The 22883-nt window shown below is 45.8% G+C and overlaps 1 protein-coding gene across 1 annotated transcript in view; it reads left to right on the top strand.

Annotated features, from left to right (window-relative positions):
* RFX7 (regulatory factor X7) overlaps positions 1–22883 on the top strand; it is a 116485-nt gene that overhangs the window by 81185 nt on the left and 12417 nt on the right. Inside the window, exons 5-7 of the mRNA XM_030579162.1 lie at positions 888–1004; positions 4282–4366; positions 5108–5315. Coding sequence (XP_030435022.1) covers positions 888–1004; positions 4282–4366; positions 5108–5315 — 410 coding nt within the window. The remainder of the gene's footprint in view (positions 1–887; positions 1005–4281; positions 4367–5107; positions 5316–22883) is intronic.

The raw sequence follows: 22883 nt of genomic DNA, 5'->3' as shown, positions 1-22883 counted from the left end.
AAAAGATACAACCATGCCTAGATCGGTATAGCTTATTTTCCTAAATGTACAGGAATATTCCATACAGATATAAGCATCTTGGAACCAATATAACTAGGCCACATTATGAGATTGCACTGCTTATCTTTTTCTAAACCAGTAATTGTAACAGTACAAAAACTCTATCTAGACCAGCCCTGGATTAACAGAGGCCTGCCAAACCCATTTAACCAATTTTAAACATATAGAAATGTGTCCACACAGGGATTTGCACCAGTTTTAACTAAACTGGCTTAATTAAACCAGGGCAAGTTTATGTGAAGACAAACTCCTACAGGCTCTGTGGCTCATTAGCTATTCCCCATTAGTGCTAATGTCCCAGATGAGTTTATTAAATTAAGTTCTAACCTTTTTGAAGTGTTCACATGCAGGGTCTTCCACTTTCTTGACATATAGGCAAAATCTCTAACTCTCTGTTTTTCGACTATTCATACGTGGCCTCACACCTTGTTATACCCAAGCAATTTTAACCCATGTATTGGCCAGTCAGATTTCTTCCAAGCCATATCTGAAATACATGTAATGAAACAGGATGAAATAATAACCAAATTGTATAGCAAATCTTAACCATTCTCCAGGTAATGTCACTCTGTATTAAATCTCCTCATGACTTGCCTTTGAACCTGAAAGTACAAGGCAGAAACAACTGTATTAATAACTCTGTTTATGCATTTTTAATGTATTCAGTTCATTGTGGATTGATTCATTAATGTTAAATGTGGTCTAAATATGGATGGGTCTGAGAGTTTTTTGTTTTTTGTTTTGAAGCCTTTGATGGAAGTCTAATGTGTGGGATGGCCTTTTGCGTTAATACAGTTTAATTCACATTTTCTTTCCCTCTCTTTCAGGAGCTATTGTGACAATCTTGGCTACCATCCTTTAAGTGCTGCTGACTTTGGAAAGATCATGAAAAATGTCTTTCCAAATATGAAGGCCCGCCGTCTGGGCACAAGAGGCAAATCAAAATATCCTTTGCTAGAATACTTTTCAGTAATCTCTTCTGCGCTTGCTTGAAGAACATCTGTTGTTGTAGCTCAACTATCAGCTAAATTTAGAAGTAAAATTAAATCAAGAAATGAAAACAATTTCCCCAAAGTGCTTTGTAGAATACTTGGAAATATGTTAATCTTCTGTTGTTAAGATGTAAGAAAAGTCTTCAGAAATTTTGTATCTGTTTGAGTTCATCTGATTCTAAATGTTTAGTTGTTCCTGTAGTTATTTACCTTGAAAAATAAAAAGATGGGTCTTAGATAAAACAACTTGCATTAGATCCATGCAATACCTTTTATGCCATAATAACACAAGTACACAAGTAAGGAGAATTATGATCTTAACTTCCTTGTCCTGTACCAGTGCAAATCAATAATGTGAGAAATTAAGATGACACCATTGATGCCTCTTAAGCCATATTAAAATGTTATTTAAAAGTGCCACCCCTCACCCCACAGAAATGCTCAGGCTACATAGCACTTTTTTTTGAGGGGGAGAGGAAGGTTAATTGTTGTTTAAAAGAGGAGAGGAATGAACTGGATGTCAGTGAGGAAGGAGTTCCGCATGCAAGAATCTACGAAAGCAATAACACAATTAACTGGGGACCTCAGACGTAACCTGAGATACCTGAAAGGATGATGTCAGAACACAAATATATATCTCTACTATAGACAGGACTATGCACAGTTAAAGTCATTAAAAAAGCCAGTAGGCCCAACCGTATGTCACTCCATCACTTAACAGACAGGCAGTGTGAAGAACTCAGATCAAGCATAATATGAAAAAGTTTGCTCAAGCCAGTGAGGAAACATTGTGCTGCATTATCATGATGAGCAAGCTATGAAAAAGCCCTGCCAGGAAGGAAGCCCTGCAATATTAAACCTAAAGGCCATGAGGACATGTGTTGGTGTTCCGAGTTGGTCTGACATAAGTAAGGGAGCAGCAAGTAAAGATTGTGTAACAGCAACACCTCTATTCCATCTTTAACAAGGTAAGGTGTTCCTGGAAAAACTGGTTGAAAACTACATCAAGTTATTTAATCTTGCACATTACCTCTGAACAAGTCCACTCAGCAAGCGGAGACATGAAGGCAATCAGAACTTGTATCTGTCAGGAAGAATTTTGTCTTCCTAAAGCTGAGGATCAGTCTGTGTATTATGTATCTTTACATATGATGAAAGATGTGCTAATCACCTCAAATAAAGTGGGGGTGGCTCTGATGCATCCAGCTGGGAAAGTCAGCCAATCATTCTTCCACATCTAAGATTGAGCATTCAGACTCCATGGGGCAACAGATATGTAACTATAATTTGCATGCCCATGTCTTTAGAAATGAGATCATGAGAAGGCCTCATAAATGTTGAGTCACATGGGAGATTGATCTCTGGAGAGTATGATGTTTCACATTCCTCACTGGTGATCTACAGTTTTCTGTAACCACAGATTGACTCTTGTCCTGTTAAGGTCTTTATGACTTAAAACACTGGATGATATTGTCTATCTATGAAAGGTATGCATTGCATGCTCAAGGACCAGCTCTGCCTGTAGGACAATTCTGTCGAGCCCCCGAAGACTCATGGAACATGCGTTTAAATTTTTAATGGTAATAGTAATTAACGATTGGAACAATTTACCAAGGGTCATGGTGGATTCTCCATTACTGACAATTTTAAAATCAAGATTGGATGTTTTTCTACAAGAGCTGCTCTAGCAATTATTTTGCAAAAGGTTGAGGACCTGTGCTACACAGCAGGTCAGACGAGATCAGTGGTTTTCAAACTTTTTTCCTGGGGACCCAGTTGAAGAAAATTGTTGATTCCTGTGACCCAGCAGAGCTGGGGATGAGGAGTTTGGGGTGTGGGAGGGTCTCAGGGCTGGGGCAGAGGGTTGAGGTGCGGGAGTGAGGACCGCAGGATGGGGTTAGAAATGAGGTGTTCAGGATGTGGGAGGGTGGTTTAGGGTGTGGGAGGGGGTTGGGGCTCTGGATTGGGGATGCAGGCTTGGGGGTGGGGTCGGGGATGAGGGGTTTGGGGTGCAGGAAGGGGTTTCTGGTGGGGGGGGGCTCAGGGCAGGGGATTGAGGCGCAGACTTACCTCTGGCAGCTCCCAGTCAGTGATGCAGCCATGGTGCAGAGGCAGGCTTCCTGTCTGTCCTGGCACCGCGGGCCAGGCTGCACCCTGGAAGCAGCCAGCAGTGGGTCCAGCTCCTAGGCGGCAGTGCACAACCAGCTTCACTGGCCCCCCTTCCTGGAAGCCAGACCCGTTGCTGGATGCTCCCGGGGCACAGCACGGTGTTGGAACAGGTAGACACTAGTCTGCCTTAGCTGGACAACACCGCCAATGGGACTTCTAACATCACAGTTGGCACTGCTGACCAGAGCCACTAGGATCCCTGGGTGCTGAGCAAGGCAACCCAATTCCTTACATGCCGGGCAGTGACCCGAACTTTGAAAAACACTGGACTAGATTATCACAGTGGACCCTTCTGACCTTGGAATCTGTGAATCTGTTAAAGGAGAGACTTCAGTGCTTAGCTAGTAGCAGTTAACTATATATGCCCTCTAGTTTAGAGAATCAGTGCTTCATGTAATAGGAAATCAGAAGATTATGAATAAGACAAATCATTTTTTTTATCAACTCAGGATGATTAAAATATGGCCTTATCTTGTAAAGAGTTGTTAATCTACCAGAGAGAGGCATAAAAAGAACCAATGGCTGGAAGTTAAAACCAGGCAAATTCAAATTAGAAATAAGACACACATTTTTAACAAGGAGAGTGATTAACCATTGGGACCACCTACCTAGGGAAGTGGTGAATTCTCCATCTCTTGAGGTCTTCAGATTCAGATTGGATGCCTTACTGGGTACCCAAACACAAGTACTTGGGCTCAATACAGGGGTAACTGGTTGAAATACTTTGGCCTGTGTGATGCTGGAGGTCAAACTACATGATCTAATGATCCCCTTTGGCCTTTAAATCCATGAAACATACCGAGGGCCTGCAAATTACAGCATTTAGGCAGACTGCTGTGCTCACATGGAACCAGTGCAGGACTGGGGTCCATAATTTACACTGTTTTGATTCCTGGCTTAATGTAAAGGATTTTTTAATATAATGCCAACAAGTGTGGGGCCTGCATTTTGCTTTTGCTTATGAAGTCCATATTGGGAAAGCAGAAGAGTGTTTGAAAACGTGTGCCATTTTGTTACAAACCAAGGAGCAGAGAATATTTAGACCTTAATTTATGATCACATATTGCTACAGTGGACTGAGGAAGAAAGCTTTTGTGCATATGCCAACACTGCCCAACCTTGGCTTCCATAAAACTGGAGATGGGGTACAGTATCTACACGTGTTTGTGCAAACTAACTTTAACCATATTTTCTTTTAATATTTAACATTATTGAAACAAAAACATTTCCTGAGAAGTATGCAACTAAAGAGCTGTGAAGTTTAAAAAAAATTATATCTAATTTTTTTTGTACAAAACTCTCATATCCCAAAATCAGCCTAGTTGGATTTGCTTTAAACTTAAGTAACAATTGGAGTGCAATTAATAACAGTGATGATCTAATTTAGCAGCTCTTCACTGTGTCACCGCCTACAAATTATTATTTGTTAAATTCATAATTCTCGGTGTATTTTTGCCTTCACTATAAAAAGCCCCAAAGACCACTATTAGGAAGGGAGCAGGAGTCACAGCGACGCACACATCTCCTAGATGACAGGTGGCATGCTAAATTGGTAGGCTCAGAAGAAAAGTAGCAGAACACTAAAAATGCTTTGCTAATTTTAGTTTGGCTTTTCATGCAAGGGGCATTGGATTGTGGGTAGTGAAAGTACCAGAATTACTCATGCAATATACTTCCAGAACTGCCATAGTAAAGTAACATAATGTCCCTGCGTGTGCACAAGTGGTAGGAAAATATTGATGTGTTTCATCTTGGATAATAGTGATATAGATGTATAATGTATAGATTTTTTTTTAATTTAAGTCAATGAGTTCCATTTCTGTATCGTTTGCTCTAGGGTTGTCATTGCTTTTTAATAACTAAGCTTTGCTTTTTCTTTGCATTAGTTGGATGGGTCAGATCCATCAGGGCAGCTGCAAAGTGCTGATGAGGAAGTTGTGTCGGCCGCCTGTCGACTTGTGTGCGAATGGGCCCAGAAAGTCCTAAGCCAGCCATTTGATTCAGTCTTGGATTTAGCTCGTTTCCTTGTCAAAAGTCACTACATCGGCACCAAATCAATGGCAGCTTTAACAGTAATGGCAGGGGCACCGGCAGGTAATGGGTTATCTCTTATATCTGAACCTCTGGGATGGGTGATCTCTTATTTCAGAAGAAAATTAATGCATATTGTGTAATGATGACTTTTTAAATTTAAATAGGAAGATCTGTTGGATGTCACCTGTTGGAATGTGGCCCAGTTGAGGAGTGGCTGAAAGATATGATAGTCTGATGACCATTAGGTGAAATGAGTTAGTAGTATGAGTCCAGTCCCTAATGAGTAAGCATCCACATCACTAACATCCTGGTCCCAGAAAGCTCCCGTACCTTATGCATGTCCAGAATAGGGGTGGATTTAAACAAATATTAAAGTACTTTGACTGAATCAGAGTCTAAATTGCTGACTTGGTTGGTTCCTGTTTTGGCTGGCTGAGCATGGAGACCTAGGGTTTGAAGTTGCAAAGCCCTGCAGTGGACTTGGAGGGCTGGAAAGGGGAAGCTTGAATTGCCGTTGCCTATATTGTACCTATTCTGTGACTTTAGTTTCCCTGGCTTTTAAACTGGCTCCTTTCACCAGTGCTATAAGAGGGGAAAGTTAATATGACTATTTTTGCTGCAGTTGGGATTTTTATGTTTGTTAGTTGTAAGGAAAGGGAGTGGGGATGTTGAGTAAAATATTGTCACATCTGGTTGGAGCAGTTTACTACCTGGGAAAAGAGAGAAGCCTTTATATAAACTATGGTTTACATTCACTGGGATTATTCTGTGGGGACTGTGGAACCCTGATTGCTGCTCCAGAAGAACTGCTACTCCGGAATCCAGTATCTGAACAATAGAGAAAGGAGGTGAAGGGAGGAATATTTGGCTACATTAATGTTAATTGTGACATTACACATGGTACAATCTGGAGTGATGGACAAATGTGTCCCCTCAATTCTTCAACCTGAGATGCCTTTTACATTGCTTCACTGTGAGAGCAACTGCCTCTAGCATGTAACACACACCGCCTCTAGCATGTAAATTGCTCATATACTTTGAGTGCTGTAGCCAGCCACTCCTGAATTATATTACAGAGCAACACCAGCAAATTCCCAGTCCCAGACTTGTCCCCAGAAATGTGCATCCTGTATTGCCCAGTACCCTCTTTAACAATGCAAGCTTATAGAAAGTCCATCATTTTATTAACAGACAATGATAGGCATAAATCTTGTTATCTCAAAGAGAGTTTCCCAATAGGGTTGCCAACTTTCTAATTGCTGACAACTTTCCAATTGCCCCGGCCCCACTAGCTGCTTCACCTCTTCGCCCAAGGCCCCACCCTGGCTCTGCCTCTTCCCTTGAGGCCCCGCCCCTCATCACTCACTCCTTTTCACCCTGCCCCTTCTTTGTAGCTGGATCCTCTTCACCTCCATCCCTGCCCCCCCCTGAGCTGGACTCCCTCTGTTCTGGAGCTGCAGCCTGATATGGGATCTGCCTGCCTTCCCACGAGATGCAGGTAGGAGGTGGCCCCAGCTGAGCAGTGGCTAGCATGGGTTGATGACCTGCTCATCCCTTCCTCCCTCCCCCTCCCCGTTCACAGTAACTGGACTTTTAGTGTCCAGTCAGTACATCTGACCAGACACTGCCAGGCCCCCTTTCTAACTGGACTTTCCCCAGATACTTCAATCCAAACATACTGACTTAGATAAAATAATAAAACAGATTAATTAACTCCAGAAAGATAGATTGTAAGTGTTTACAAGTAATGAGGCATAAAAGTCAAAATTTGGTTACAAAAAAATAAAAGGTAAAATGCAACTAATAGATACATTCAAAATAAAATTTCTCTCACCACATGATTTTGCACTCTTACTAGCTGGATGCGTTTCAGCCAGGAACCCTCCCCCAATCCAATGCTCCTTTTCTTGTCTTTCAGACATTGCGGATATTGTAGGCAGAGAGAAAGGGAGGAGAGATAATCTGAGGAGTTTGCTCCTCTTTTTTGGTAACAGTAATGAAGAGAATTATCTTCTGCTGGGGTTCAGGTGACAAAGAGTCTGTGGGACGGGAACTTCCAGCTGTTTCTTTGCCAATGTGTAAATTTTTCACTCGCAGCCTTCTACTTGCCATAGAATGGCTGCTTAACCAGGTGATAGTCCATTTGATTATACTGACACCTGGCTAGCCTTTTGTCTCTGGAGAACTGATTTGAAGCAGTTTCCTTAGACTTTGAACATGTATTATACAGTATTAACTTTACATGCAAAATATTTTACCAGGACAATAATGTTCAGATTGTGAGTTTTCAGATGATACCTCACAGGCATACTTTGTACAAAATTCATCATAGTCTTGTAAAAAGGATAAACATAAGGATACAGATGTCACAAGCATCTGAACAGTAGAGAAAGGAGATAAGTGAGAAATATTTGACTACATTAATTGTTACTAAAAGAATAAGGATTTTTCAATTTAAACTAAATACATTTTCCCTTTAAAATGTAAAATGTTAAAAGTTGCATTAGAAATCATGATAATCGGTGTTAAGGCCTAAATAATATATTTATTTATATATTCAAATAATTTAAATAAATAAAAAGAGGCATCAGTGAACCTTCCTCAAATGAATTAAAGGGTGTTGTTTTTTATAATCGTATACAGAAGGTCAACACAAGCTTTATAAATAGGTCACAGTGTCATGCATTGCATTAAGTATCTGTGTTATTTTCAGTCTTACAGTGGAGCACATTACTTACATTTTTCCAAATGTAAGTATTTTCAGTTTCTGTTGTGCAAAAAGCTTTTATCTTAATTACTTTTGATTTCATTTAAGTAGTAGGTGCACAGAGAATATTTTCTTCATTTGGTCTAGTTCATTCAAATTTGAGAAACCAATTGGGAGTTGAAAAAGTTGTGTTCCTCTTTCAGATTATGAATAAAAACCAGGATGAGATCTACTAATTCTAAAAACTTGAAGGAAATGGGGCTAGATTTTCAAAGGTATTTAGGCCATAGACACCCATCTGTATCTTTAGGCACAGGGGTCGGCAACCTTTCAGAAGTGGTGTGCCGAGTCTTCATTTATTCACTCTAATTTAAGGTTTTGCATGCCAGTAATACATTTTAATGTTTTTAGAAGGTCTCTTTCGATAAGTCTATAATATATAACTAAACTATTGTTGTATGTAAAGTAAATAAGGCTTTTAAAATGTTTAAGAAGCTTCATTTAAAATAAAATTAAAATGCAGATCCCCCGGACTGGTGGCGAGGACCTGGGCAGTGTGAGTGCCACTGAAAATCAGCTTGCGTGCCGCCTTCGGCACCTGTGCCATAGGTTGCCTACCGCTGTTTAGGCAACTAAATACTTGTGAAAATCTGACCCACGGTGACCAGAAACAACCCATCAATTCACTGACTACACAGTTAATATTTCCTTTGTTTAATAAAGAGTTAGTTTTAAATGCAAAACATGTTTTGATCAGCTTAATTTGTTTTCTTATGTATCCAGCACTTAAAGTAGTATAATTTAACTAATAAAAACCATTTAAAATGCTGGTTTTGTACATTTTTAATTGAATTCCAGCTTCAATCCAAATGCAGTTTGAAACCAATTCTGAGTATAAAGTTATCTAGTAAATAAGAAATACTTTATTCACCATTTTCTAACCAAAAAAAGTAAAAAGAGTCTGAATAAATATATGTTGAGGCATATGACTTCTTAAATGTGTATGTCCAAATTTAGTGTAAAGGCTATATTTGGTTGCAAATCAATGTTTTAATGGTTATACCAACCAAGGGAAATCAACCTTTCTTTAGGAAAATAACTAAGAAGTACAAATCCAAAACAAGATTACAACCAGTAAAGGTTTCCTGGTTGCTGATTTAAATTAGGATTAAAATCAGTGCTTTAAATCAGTTTGATTGAAAGTGCACCCTACTGCATATCAGCACTTGGATGGTAAAATGACTATCTCTTCCAGACTGGCTTCAGATGGGCTCTCAAAGCTCTTGAGACAGGGTGGATAAAAATCAGTAAAAAATTGGATTTTTTTATTTAAATGTGATTTTGAGGGAAAAAAACCTATCTAAAGATAGTTTTAATTTAGATACATTATAGTTCAAAAGATAACTCATCATGGAATAGGGATTATAAATTCTAACTCTATAGTATGAGACAATATATTCATGTAATGTTTAAGAAAAGTTTTGTAAATTAGTTCCAATAGTTCATGGATTAGGGACCCAATCTTATGGGGATCCAGGGTCTTTTGTATAGATTATTTAAATTAATCTATCTACCCAATGGGACTCAGTGCTCAGTCTAGAAGATACCATCAGAGATGCTTAGTTTTGCAGGTCTCAGACAGTGGATTTGTGTCTCCAGAGATAACATGCTTGTTAACAGCAAAAGTGTTTTTAAATAAATAATATATAGAAATGAGAAATAACAGACCTCAACCCCATTGTCCCTCTGCAAATTTGTGTACACAGAGTCAATCCCTTACCTCTCTCTAAAAGTGCAAAGTTTCAAAAAGTTCAATGAATAGAAGATCGTTGGTGATGGAATAGATCTGGACAAGGAGAAGTAGTATGGAGATAAATGTGAGAAAGGAGGGACAGATAAATGTGAGAAACAAAAGTGAAACCGGTTGAGCATCATATTCCAGAAGTCTTGAGGTCTTTCTGAGTGTAGTCTTCATTGATTTGAGATCTACCATACCATTCTCTCACTAGAAGGGAAAACCTATAATGGCAGCAGGCCGTAAAAGAGACCCAGTCTGGGAATATTTTAATGAAGTTCCTCTTCCTGTGGGTAAGACAGGCATGTATGAAAAATGTAAACAGTGCAACAAAGAAATGCAAAGCCTAGTTGCCCGAATCAATCAACATCATGAGAAGTGTTCCTTCTCAGGAGGAAGCTGCATTTAAGATGATGAAAGGAACGTGTCTGAACATGCAGGATCTTCAGGTTGGTAACCTTTTTTATTTCATACTTCTTTCTTAAGGACTGCCTGTCTTCCTTCTGGACTAGTTTTGAATTCTCATGTTTGAGCAAAAAATATAGTTGTTATTCTATGGTACTATCGTTTTAGGTGCAATTGTGATAAAAATAAATAGCTGAAATAGGCAGATCTTCCTCTTACAATTTCACCTTTAAAGTATTATTGAGTGTCAGTGAATTCAATGAGTAATACTAAATGAGCAGTATGGTAATAATAATTAAATAACTGTATTGATTTATTTTGTTTAGGAGACTCCATCATCAACATACAGGATTCTGAAGACTATCCACCTTTGAGATCACCATCATTTTCTATAGTTTCAGAGTTATCTGCCAATGATAGTGTTTCATCACATCATGTATGTCACATATACTGTGGCTATCACCTGTAGCAAAAAGAAAAAAAAATCTCCATCATCCAGAAGCAGCCATAGATAAGTTTGTGATAAGAACCAGCAGATTACAAAAAGAGGTAATTGATGAAAACATTGCCTGGTTTGTTTATGCAACAAACTCTCCTTTCCGTATGATTGAGAAAAGACGGTTACTCACCTTTGTAACTGTTGTTCTTCGAGTTGTGTTGCTCATATCCTTTCCAATTAGGTGTGTGCGCGCCGCGTGAGCACTGAATATATACTCCTGCTGAGCGCCCCCTGGCGTGGCGCCGCTATGGCACTGAATATATACTCCTGCTGACCCGTATGCTCCTCAGTTCCTTCTTGCCGGCTACTCCGACAGTGGGGAAAGAAGGCTGGTTTTGGAATGGATATGAGCAACACATCTCGAAGAACAACAGTTACAAAGATGAGTAACCATCTTTTCTTCTTCGAGTGCTTGCTCATATCCATTCCAATTAGGTGAATCCCAAGCCTTACGTAGGCGGTGGGGTCAGAGTGAGATACTGCAGCACGCAGAACCACAGAGCTGAAGGCTACGACCTCTCTGGATTGTTGCTCCAGGGCATAATGGGAAGTGAAGGTATGTACTGAAGACCACGTAGCTGCTCGACATATCTCATGGATGGGTACTCGAGCTAGGAAGGCGGCCGATGAGGCCTGAGCCCTGGTAGAATGAGCGTTAATATGTACCGGAGAGACATGAGCTAGATCATAGCAAGTACGGATGCACACTGTTACCCAGGACGAAATTCTCTGAGAAGAGACGAGTAGGCCTTTCATCTGATCTGCCACTGCCACAAAAAGTTGGGGCGTTTTGCGGAAGGGTCTCGTTTGGTCAATGTAGAAGGCGAGCGCCCTACAGATGTCGAGGGAATGCAACTACTGTTCTCTACGAGATGTATGCGGTTTGGGAAAGAAGACCAGGAGGAATATGTCCTGGTTGAGATGGAAGGCCGAGACTTCTTTAGGGAGGAATGCCGGATGTGGACGTAACTGCACCTTGTCTTTGTGGAACACTGTGTATGGTGTGTCCACCATCAGAGCCTGAAGCTCAGAGACTCTCCTAGCCGATGTGATGGCCACAAGGAAGGCTGTTTTCCATGACAAATACAGGAGTGAACAGGTCGCCAGTGGCTCGAATGGAGGAGTCGTAAGTCTCATCAGGACCAAGTTGAGGTCCCAGGAAGGGGCGGGGCGTCGTACTAGCGGGTATAGATGCTCCAAAGCTTTGAGGAACCTCGAGACCATAGAGTGGGAGAAGACGGAGTAAGTACCTTCCCCGGGGTGGAAAGTAGAAATAGCCGCCAAGTGCACTTGCAATGATGAGATAGCGAGGCCTTGCTGTTTAAGATACCAGAGGTAGTCCAATATAGTGGGAACGAGAACCTCCGTGGGTGTTACATTTAGTGTTTGACACCAGCAAGAAAATCGCTTCCACTTGGCCAAGTATGTAGACCGAGTGGAAGGTTTTCTGCTACTCAGGAGTACTTCTTGCACTGGGGCAGAGCAACGTAACTCCGACTGGGTTAACCATGCAGGAGCCACACTGTAAGATGGAGGGATTGCAGGTCCGGGTGGTGAAGCCTGCCGTGGTCCTGTGTTATAAGATCCTGATGCGGGGGCAGAGGGACCGGGTTGGCTATCGAGAGGTCCAGCAACGTGGTGTACCAGTGCTGTCGGGGCCACGCAGGGGTGATCAGGATCAGGCGAGCCCTGTCCCTGCGGAGCTTTAAGAGAACCCTGTGCACCAGTGGGAAGGGTGGAAAGGCGTACAGCAGCTGGTTCTTCCATGAGATTAGGAAGGTATCTGATATCGAGCTCGGGGCGAGACCTTGGAAGGAGCAGAACTTCTGGCACTTCCTGCTGTCGTGGGAAGCGAAGAGGTCTATGTGGGGAAGGCCCCACTTCTGGAAGATGGAATGTAGAAAGTCCGGGTGAAGCGACCACTCGTGAGACCGAAAAGGTTTGCTGAGATGGTCTGCCAGGGTGTTCCGGACTCCTGGGAGGAACGATGCTACAAGGTCTATCGAGTGGGCTATGCAAAATTCCCACAATTGAATCGCCCCCTGACATAGGGGGGAGGATCGAGTCCCTCCCTGCTTGTTTATGTAGTGCATGGCCGTTGTGTTGTCGGTAAGCCCTGAAACACAATGACCTTGCAGATGTTGTAGGAACGTCTGGCACGCCAGGCAGACTGCTCTCAGCTCCCGGACATTTATGTGCAACGCTAGCTCTTGAGATGACCAGAGGCCTTGCGTGCGACGATGGTCTAGATGAGCCCCCCAGCCGAGAGACGACATGTCCGTCGTTAGGGACACCGAGGGCTGCCTCGGATGGAACAGCAGTCCTGCACAAACCAGGGAGGGTGTTAGCCACCAGTTAAGGGAGTCTAAGATGCTCTGAGGAATGGTGACCACCATGTCTATGGTATCTCTGCCTGGATGGTACACTGAGGCAAGCCAGGTTTGAAAGGGACGCATGCGTAGTTTTGCGTGCTTGGTTACAAAGGTACATGCGGCCATGTGACCGAGGAGACTCAGACAGGTGTGAGCCGAGGTCGTCGGAAAGGTTTGGAGGCTTTTTATAACAGAGACTAGTGCCTGAAACCAGGGCAGTGGCAGGCAGGCTTTTGCGAGTTTGGAGTCTAGAATGGCCCCAATGAATTCTATTCTTTGAGTGGGCACGAGAGTAGACTTCTCTAGATTGATCATCAGGCCCAGTCTCTCGAATAGGTCCGTGATGATGGCTACGTGCCAGGTGACCTGGGCCTCGGAGGTCCCTCGAATAACCCAGTTGTCTAGGTAAGGAAACACATGTATTTGCCGATGATGAAGGAAGGCGGCCACTACCGCCATGCACTTTGTAAAGACACGAGGGGCCGTAGAGAGGCCAAACGGAAGGACCGCAAATTGGAAGTGTTGGCGGTGCACCATAAACCGTAGGTACCATCTATGCGGTGGATCAATAGCAATATGGAAATATGCGTCTTCCATGTCGAGAGCAGTGTACCAGTCTCCGGGATCCAAGGAAGGGATAATGGTCCCCAGGAATACCATGCGGAACTTCATCTTCTTTAAAAACATGTTGAGTCCTCGCAGGTCCAGGATGGGTCGAAGACCTTTTGCTTTGGGGATTAGGAAATATCGAGAGTAAAATCCCCTGCCCCTTAATTCCTCCGGTACCTCCTCTATAGCTCCGATTGAGAGGAGCGTGCGAACCTCTTGCCAGAGGAATTGCTCGTGAGAGGGGTCCCTGAAGAGGGACGAGGAGGGGGGGATAAGAGGGAGGGGGCGAAATAAATTGGAGGTGGTATCCAAATTCCACCGTGTGTAGGACCCAACGATCTGCGGTTAATTGGGACCACGCAGTGAGGAAGGAGGAAAAGCAGTTGGAAAACTGAAGGGGATCCTGGGGAAGGACTGGTGCTCTGCTCTCGGGCGCACCTTCAAAAGTTCATTTTCGGGCCCGTCGCTGGTTTGGCGGGACCGATATTGTGTCCGCCTTGGGACCCAGATTGTCGTCTGCGGTTCCCACGACCGCGCCTTCTGCCTAAGTCTTGTCGCGGTCTGGGTGGAGGGTAAGGGCGCTGAGGTTGGCTACGGAAGGACTTCCGTTGGGTTTGTGGGGTGTGTATCCCAAGGAAACGCATGATCACCCGATTGTCCTTAAGACTCTGTAGCCTAGGGTCCATTTTCTGGGAGAAAAAGCCGTGGCCTTCAAACGGCGGGTCCTGGATGGTGTGTTGCAGTTCAGAAGGTAGACCTGACACTTGCAGCCACGAGATCCTCCTCATCGTAATTCCTGAGGCCACGGTTCTGGCCGCCGAATCCGCAGCGTCGAGGGAGACCTGCAGGGACATCCACACCACTTTCTTTCCTTCCTCGAGAAGGGCTTGGAATTCCTGGTGGGAGTCTGGTGGGACCAGCTCAGTGAACTTAGCCACCTACTGCCAGGTGTTATAATTATATCTACTGAGCAGGGCCTGTTGGTTCGCCACCCTGAGTTGGAGGCCCCCTGCAGAGTAGACTTTATGTCCCAACAGGTCCATCTGTCTAGCCTCCAGTGATTTTGGGACGGGGGCTTGCTGGCCATGGCGCACTCACTCATTGACGGATTGAACCACCAGGGAGCATAGAGGAGGGTGGGTATATAGGTATTTGTACCCTTTGGAGGGTACCATATACTTTCTTTCCACCCCTCTGGCCATAGGAGGGATAGACACCGGGGATTGCCAGATTGTGTCTGCTTTGGCTTGGATGGAGCGTATAAATGGCAAAGCTACGCGGGTTGGGGCATCCGCCGACAGTATATCTATCACCGGGTCTTCAACCTCCGGGACCTCCTCCACCTGGAGATTGATATTTAAGGCGACTCGCTTCAAAAGGTCCTGGTGAGCTTGGAGGTCGATAGGGGGTGGGCCCGAGGAGGATGTACCGGCCAGTGCCTCGTCGGGTGAAGAGGAGGATGACAGACCCGGTACCAATGGTTCCTGTAGGGACTCTTGGTCCGGAGGTACGTCAGGGTTTGGGAGGGCCTGAGGGTCCGGCGCCTGAGGAGAGTGATCTGTACCCACTGGAGGGGGGGCAGCTAACTGTGGCCTCTGGTGTGCGATGTTCCGATGGGGCGGAACGTGATGGTACCGTGGGTTCGCCTTGGGCCTGGTGGTATGCCCAAGGCGTCCAAAAGCACCACTGATGAGGATCTTGGTCTGGGCCTTGAGCCTCATGGAGAGCCCGGCTGTGTGTCTCTGAATCGGGATAGACGGCACTAACAGCATGCGATGACTCAGACACGTGCCTTGATGGCCATGGCGGAGTGGAGGCCGTTTGAGGATAAACCTGTCTCTAGGGTACTGTATTTCGTGCCGCACCGGAGAGCGGTACCAGGATCCGTACCGGTACCGAGAGCGTGATCTGGCGCGGTGCCGGGAGGTCGACCGGGATCTTGACACCCTATGATGAGAGCAGCTGCGGTGCGAACGGTGCCGGGAGCTGGACCAGTGCCTGGAGTATCGGTCCGGTGAGCGGGATCTTGAGTGGTGCCGCGAGTGCGACCGGTACCGAGGAGGAGATCGGTATCGGGACTGCGAGCGGCGCCTGGATCTGGAGCGATGACGAGATCGAGAACGTTGGCGGGACCTCAATCTTGAGTGCTGTCTGCCTGAGGTGCTGATGGAAGGTGGTCTTACCATGGCAGGCTTGCCTGTCGATTGAATAACTCGCACCGGCGGTGCCGGGGGTTGAGGCAGGGCAGGCTCCGTTAACGCAATAAGTTCCCTCGCCATAGCATATGTCTCTGGCGTAGTGGGAATAAGAAGCTCTACCGAGGCATTTGCCGGGGAGCTGTCATGCACCGGACTTGATGGCTCTTGCACGGCCGGAATCAATGATGCGGAGATTGTCGGTACTGCGGCAGTTAGTGGTGCCGGGCGGCTCGACTTAGATTGCTGCTCAGACTGCGGTGCAGATAGTGGGGCCACAGGAGCTTTAAGCTTCTTGGCACGCGGGGAGAGGGAGCGGTGCCGGGCCGGTTTCTGGGCCGGTGACAGCTGGTGCCGAGCTGTCTTCGCGGTGCCGGCGCTCTCCGGTGCCGATGAGGCACTTCTCCCCGGCGCGAACTGCCCAGCAGCCGGTGCTGAAGGTGGAGGAGTGAGGGCTGCCTCCATTAGGAGCTGCTTAAGGCGAAAGTCCCGCTCCTTTTTCGTCCGCGGCTTGAACGATTTGCAGATCTGGCACTTGTCTGCAAGGTGGGATTCCCCCAAGCACTTGAGGCAGGAGTCGTGAGGGTCTCCCATGGGCATTGGCCTGCGGCAGGCCGAACATGGTTTGAAACCCGGTGAGCCAGGCATGGGCCTGGGCACCGGGAGAGGGAAAGGGCTAATCCCCGACCCTCTGAACTATATACACTAACTACGTTTACAAAAATCTATTAACTACAACTACAGAAAATAAACTATATATACAATAAGTATTAGAACGAGCGAAAAGCTAGGGAAGTGGAGATCAGCTAAGCTGCGCTCCACTGTTCCAACGACTGACACGGGTGGTAAGAAGGAACTGAGGAGCGGATGGGTCGGCAGGGGTATATATTCAGTGCCATAGTGGCGCCACGCCAGGAGGCGCCCAGCCGACCCACCGAGTGTTACTAGGGTAAAAATCTTCCGACGGACATGCACGCGGCGCGCACACACCTAATTGGAATGGATATGAGCAAGCACTCGAAGAAGAACCTACACTTCATTAACATGGCTCAATCATTAAAACCAGGATACAGTCCACTCAACAGAGCAGATGTTGCAAGCAAATTGTTGGATAAAGAGTATGAAAGAGAACTTGAGCAGTGTGCAAAAAGTCTAGAGGGTGAAATTGTCAGTTTGAGTCTTGATGGGTGGAGCAAAGTCCACAATGATCCTGTTGTATGTGCTTGTCTGACAACAGAAGAAGGGAATATCTTCCTTACAGAAACAATTGATGCATCAGGAAATGCACACACAGCAGAATACTTACAAGAAGTAGCAGTAACAGCGATAACAAACCGAAAAAAAAATTTAAATGTCTAGTATGCAGCTTGGTCACAGACAATACTGCAAATGTATCCAATGAGAAGAAATTATTTAGAAGAGAGTCCCAAGCAGTGCTCATTTAATGCACCTCCTAGCCAAAGACTTCAGTGTTCCAGAAGTAAAAACTAATGTTGTTGAAATTGCAAAATACTTCCCTAACAACCACTTTGCAGCAGCTGCTCTGGAAAAAGCGGGAGAAACCAAGCTAACTCTCCCACAAGACACGATGTGGAACTCAGTAGTGGACTGTTTTGAGCACTACATCAAGAACTGGCCTAATCTGATGACAGTTTGTGAACAAAATTGTGAAAAAATAGATAGCAGTGTCACAGCTAAAGTTCTCTGTATTGGGCTTAAGAGAAATGTTGAACACATTTTCATGTACCCTGAAGCCTATCTTTTGTAGCCTTGAACAAAATGCAGGGAAATAGCTGTTGTATTGCTGATGCTGTTGAAATTTGTAAGGAACTGAGTGAGATCTTAAAAAGAGAAAATATGCAGTGACAGAGTTAAATGACAAGCATTAAAAAACAAATGGGATAAGCACTATCTCCAGCTCATTTTCTTGCAAATATTCTCAATACTACCAGGTACCAGGGTCAAACCTTAACTGCTGAAGAAGAAGAGTTGGCTATGACATGGACATCCAGCAATCATCCCTCCATAATGCCAACTATAATAAACTTCAAAGCTAAGTGTGAACCATTCAAGAAATACAGGTTTGCTGGTGATGTTTTAAAGAAAGTCACACCATTGAACTGGTGGTGGAAGTCACTTAAGCACTTGGATTCAGAGACTGTTGAAGTGATCATCTCACTTTTAACAGCAGTAGCTGCTTCTGCTGGTGTAGAAAGAATATTTTCTTCCTTAGGACTAATTCATTCCAAATTGAGAAATCGTTTGGGACCTGAAAAGGCAGGAAAGCTTGTTTTTCCTTTTCCAGATTATGAACAAAGAGGAAAATTAAGGTGAAGACAACTGAGTTAGCTGCAGAAGCCAGTATTTTAAGTTTCTCATGTTGACCTGGCTGACATGTTGATTTAATTTTTTTTTTAATATTTCATTTAACTATTTTAGTTAAAAACAATTTTAACAAAAACAAACCTGATTTTAAAAAACTTGAATGTTTAACTAAATTCAAAAATTCATATGCTTTTTTTGTTCAAATATTATGTGATTGCTGTTGAAGAAAAAGATCCAGAGTACATAACGTTGTTGTTTTAGTTAAATAAAACAATTTAAATGTCTGTCTGGTGATGTGCTCCTCCTAACACAGCGTGGCAAGAAAATCCTCCAAATATTAATGATTAACCTGTTGAATTGGAGATAGCTAACCTCCCAATGACTTCATAAATATCTGCATCAGTTATCTTTGGTAAATGAAATAACCAGACAATCATTCATTTTCTGATATAGCTGTGAAACTAACCTGAAAAGTTTTCAAAATAAATCACTTTAAAAATTTACAGTGTGTACCTTCTAAAATGAAACCTACATCTATCTCTGAGTCGTGAAGAATGTGTATTAAGGTTATAACAACCAACAAGAATGCACTTTTATGTAGAAATCCATTATTAAGTCAAGTCTTCCTGACTAGTGATTTAAATAAATTTTGATTTAAATCAAATCCACCCTGACCTGAGGGCATGCAGAACTTGAAGCATATGATCAATTACATTAAAATCAAGGGGACTATTCATATGCTTAAATTCAGGCATGTGCTTACATACTTTGTTGGAGCAAAGCTTATATACTTTGTGTATAGCAGCACAGTGACAACACTTCAGAAATGCATATAAATCGATTTAGTGTGAATTTTCTGTTAGATGAATTTATCTCAGCTCTTATTTAATTTTCTTTCAACAACTGATGTTCTCAGGGGCAATCTTGATGCATGTCAGGTGCAAACTGTCCTGAAATGTTTGCTCTGGTTCAGGTAACACAAGTAGGTCAGCAGGTGTCAGCATCAACCATACTAAAAATAGAGCTTGGGTGTCCGCTGGTGCAAGTTTGTGACATTGTGCAACTCTTCCAAGCATGTTATCTTATTTAGCTTTTCATTTATGATTAAGGAGCTACAATAAATACTCCATTGTTAAGGTTAAAAGACAATTTACATGTAGAAACATAGGAATTGCCATACTGAAACAGTCCCTTGATACATCTAGTCCAGTATCCTAATGCCAAGAGTGGCCAAAACCCAGTGGTTTAGACAAAAGTGCAAGAAACTTCCTGTTCCTTAATAGATTGAGACTGGCTTAAGCCATGAAGCATGAGGTTTACTATCTCTTCCAAAATGTATAGTAGCACTAACTATTACAGCTCTAGATCAGGCCTGCACAACTCGTAAAGCGGCGAGGGCCACATTACTCCAAAGAAAACAGCTGAGGGCCGAACCCCCCCAGCCCAGCGGAAACAGCCCCCCTCGGCACCGCCCAGCTCTGCAGAAACAAACCCTCCTTTCCCAGTGCCGCCCCACCAAAACAGCTGTGGGCCAAAAAGGAAGGTTGGGGGTGGGGAGGTGATACTTGATTTTAAATCAACCAGGGGCTCCCAGCTGAAGAGCTGGCTGGGAGCCCTCAGGGTCAAATTAAAGGGCCCGGGGCTCCGGCGGCTGTGGGAACCCGGAGCTTTGTGGGGCTGGGGCAGGGATTTAAAGGGCCTAGAGCTCCTGCTGCTGGGGGGAGCCCGAGCCCTTTAAATCCCATCCCCAGCGCATCCACTGGAGCCACCGCCGGGATTCAAAGGGCTCTGGGCTGCCCGTGACGGTGGGGAGCCCTGAGCCCTTTATATCTAAACCGTGGCCGAGAATCTCTGCGGGCAGCTCAGAGCCCTTAGAATCCCTGCCACGGCTGAGATTTAAAGGGCTCTGGGCTCCCCATGGCTTTGGGCAGCCCAGAGCCTTTGAATCCCATCCACAGCTGGCAGGGCCGGCTTTAGGAAGTGCTGGGCCCAATTCGAACATTTTTGGCGGTGCCCCGACAGGGATGACTGAAAAAAAAACCACGTAAAAAAAAAAGCCTTTCGTTTCTTAGCAACCGGTTCCCTATAAAAAGTTCTGCCACAGTATGTATTTTTTGTACCAGGAGGGTTACCATACATCCGTATTTTCCTCCTGGATGGAGATTTAAGATCCAAAAAGCCTGACATGTCCGGGAAAGTACAGATGTATGTTAACCCTACCTAAAGTTCTTTTTTAAAAAGATATGTCTGAACTAGAAATGAGCTCCGCCACTCTCTGAGGATGTGCTAGGGTGCACGTGTGGGTCCCAGCTGCTCCCTGCCCACCTCATTGAAGCAGGTGTGCAGGGTTACTTCCCTGGGAACTACAGGGCAGCAGTGCACATGGGGCTGGCTGGAGGTAGGGGGGAGGTGGCTGGATGTAGGGTCTGGCTGCAGGCTGGGCAAGGGGTGTGAGGCAGGCTGGAGACGGCTTGTGGGATGGGCTGGCTGGCTTCAGGGAGGGCTACGGGGGGGGTGCGGCTTGGGTTGGCAGGACTGGAGACAAAGGAGTGCAGGACTGGCTGGCTTCAGGCAGGGGGGTGCGGCAGTGGTTGGCTGGAGACAGGGAAGGGGGTGCAGAGCTGGCTGGAGACGGGTTGGTGCAGGGCTGAAGGCAAGGCAGGGGGTGAGGGGCTGGCTGGAGACGGGTTGGCTGTGGGCAGCGGGTGCAGGGCTGGCTGCAGACAGGAACTGGTGCAGGCAGGGCAGGAGGTGCGGCAGGGGTTGGCTGTGGGCAGCTGGTGCAGGTACAAGGGGTACAACCCATCCTGTATGGTGAGTGCCCACTCCTCCTGCCTCCCCCACCAGGGTAGCAGTAGCAGCCCGTGGCTCAGGAGCTATTTAAAGGGCCTGGGGCTCCCCTGCTTCCATTGCCCCAGCCCTGTAAATAGCTGCAGGAACCCTGGGGAAGTGGTGGGGCTCCAGGGGCTATTTAAAGGACCAGGGCGGCAAAGGCATCTGGAGACACCCCCCCCCCGCTACCCCAGGGCTCTGGGGGCTATTTAAAGAGCCCGCGGCTCCCCTGCTTCTACTACCCCAGCCCTGTAAATAGCCGAGGGAGCCCTGGGGAAACCGTGTGGCTTTCGCGGCTATTTAAGGACCGGGGCAGCAGAGGCAGCTGGAGGCCCGGCCCTTTAAATAGCCCTCAGAGCCCCGCACTATCCCAGGGCTCTGGGGGTATTTAAAGGGCCCGGGGCTCCCCTTCTACTGCCCCAGCCCTTTTAATACCCACGGGAACCCTAGGGAAGTGGTGGGGCTCCGGTGGCTATTTAAAGGGCCAGAGCGGTAGAAGCGACGGGAACCCCAGACTTTTTAAATAGCCCCCAGAGCCCCACAGCCCTACCCCAGGGCTCCAGCTGTGGTACTCTGGTGGCCATTTAAAGGGCTTGGTAGCCACAGACCTTTTAAATTGCCCCCTGGGGAAGCTGGGCCACCCCACTACAGCGCACTGGCTTTTGCCGCTACACCGTACTGGAGCTTGGGCATGTGGCCCTCTTAGGGGCGGGCTGATTCAGGGGAATTGGATGAATTGGCCTAAAGCTGGCCCTGGCGGCCGAGATTTAAAGGGCTCTGGGCTCTCTGCAGCTGCGGGCATCCCAGAGCCCCTTGAATCCTGGCTGTGGCTGAGATTTAAAGAGCTCTGAGTTCACGGGTGCCAGCAGCTCAGAGCCTTTTGAATCCGGGCCAGGGCTGAGATTTAAAGAGCTCTGAGCTCCCCACCACTGCGGGCAGCTCAGAGCCTTTTGAATCCCGGCTGCGGCTGAGATTTAAATGGCTCTGGGCTCCCCACTGCTGCGGGCAGCCCAGAGCCTTTTGAATCCCGGCCGCGGCTGAGATTTAAAAGGCTCTGGGCTCCCCACTTGCGGGGAGTCCAGAGCCTTTTGAATCCCGGCCGCAGCTGAGATTTAAAGAGCTCTGAGCTCCCAGCCGCTGCGGGCAGCTCAGAGCCTTTTGAATCCAGGCCAGGGCTGAGATTTAAAGAGCTCTGAGCTCCCCACCACTGCGGGCAGCTCAGAGCCTTTTGAATCCCGGCCGCGGCTGGGATTTAAAGAGCTCTGGGCTCCTCGCCGCTGTGGGCAGCTCAGAGCCTTTTGAATCCCTGCCGCGGCTGAGATTTAAAGGGCTCTGGGCTCCCCGCAGCTGTGGGCAGCTCAGAGCCTTTTGAATCCCGCCACGGGCCGCACAGTGAGCCTCTTCGGGCCGCATGTTGTGCAGGCCTGCTGTAGATATTCTTGTTATCCATATAAATGTCCAGTCCCTTTATGAATCTTACTGAGTTTTTTGTCTCGGATATCTTGTAGCCGTGAGTTCCAGTGCTTGATAACATGTAATTATTTGTGTAAAAAAAATCTCCTCATCTTCCTTCGTCATTTTCAGAGACTCCCTTTAGTCTTAAACTTCTCGTTATTATTAACAGGCGATTAGAGAATACTTGTTTGATATGGAAGGTTTGAAGTAAATTCCTGAAGTAAAAATTGCTGTTCTTGAGCTATAAGGGGGATATGGGGCTATAAGCGGATATGGGGCTGGCTGGAGGCAGGGCAGGGGCTGGCTGGAGGTAGGGTCTGGCAGCAGGCAGGGCAAGGAGTGCAGGGCTGGTTGAAGACGGGTGTGTGGGGTGGGGGGAGGGCTGGCTTCAGGCAGTGCCGCGGGGGGATGCAGCAGGGGTTGGCAGGGCTGGA

This window comes from Gopherus evgoodei, chromosome 10, assembly GCF_007399415.2.
Source record: "Gopherus evgoodei ecotype Sinaloan lineage chromosome 10, rGopEvg1_v1.p, whole genome shotgun sequence".
Taxonomy (NCBI): domain Eukaryota; kingdom Metazoa; phylum Chordata; order Testudines; family Testudinidae; genus Gopherus; species Gopherus evgoodei.
The sequence above is the reverse complement of the archived record's forward strand: the minus strand, read 5'-3'. Positions and strand labels throughout refer to the sequence as shown.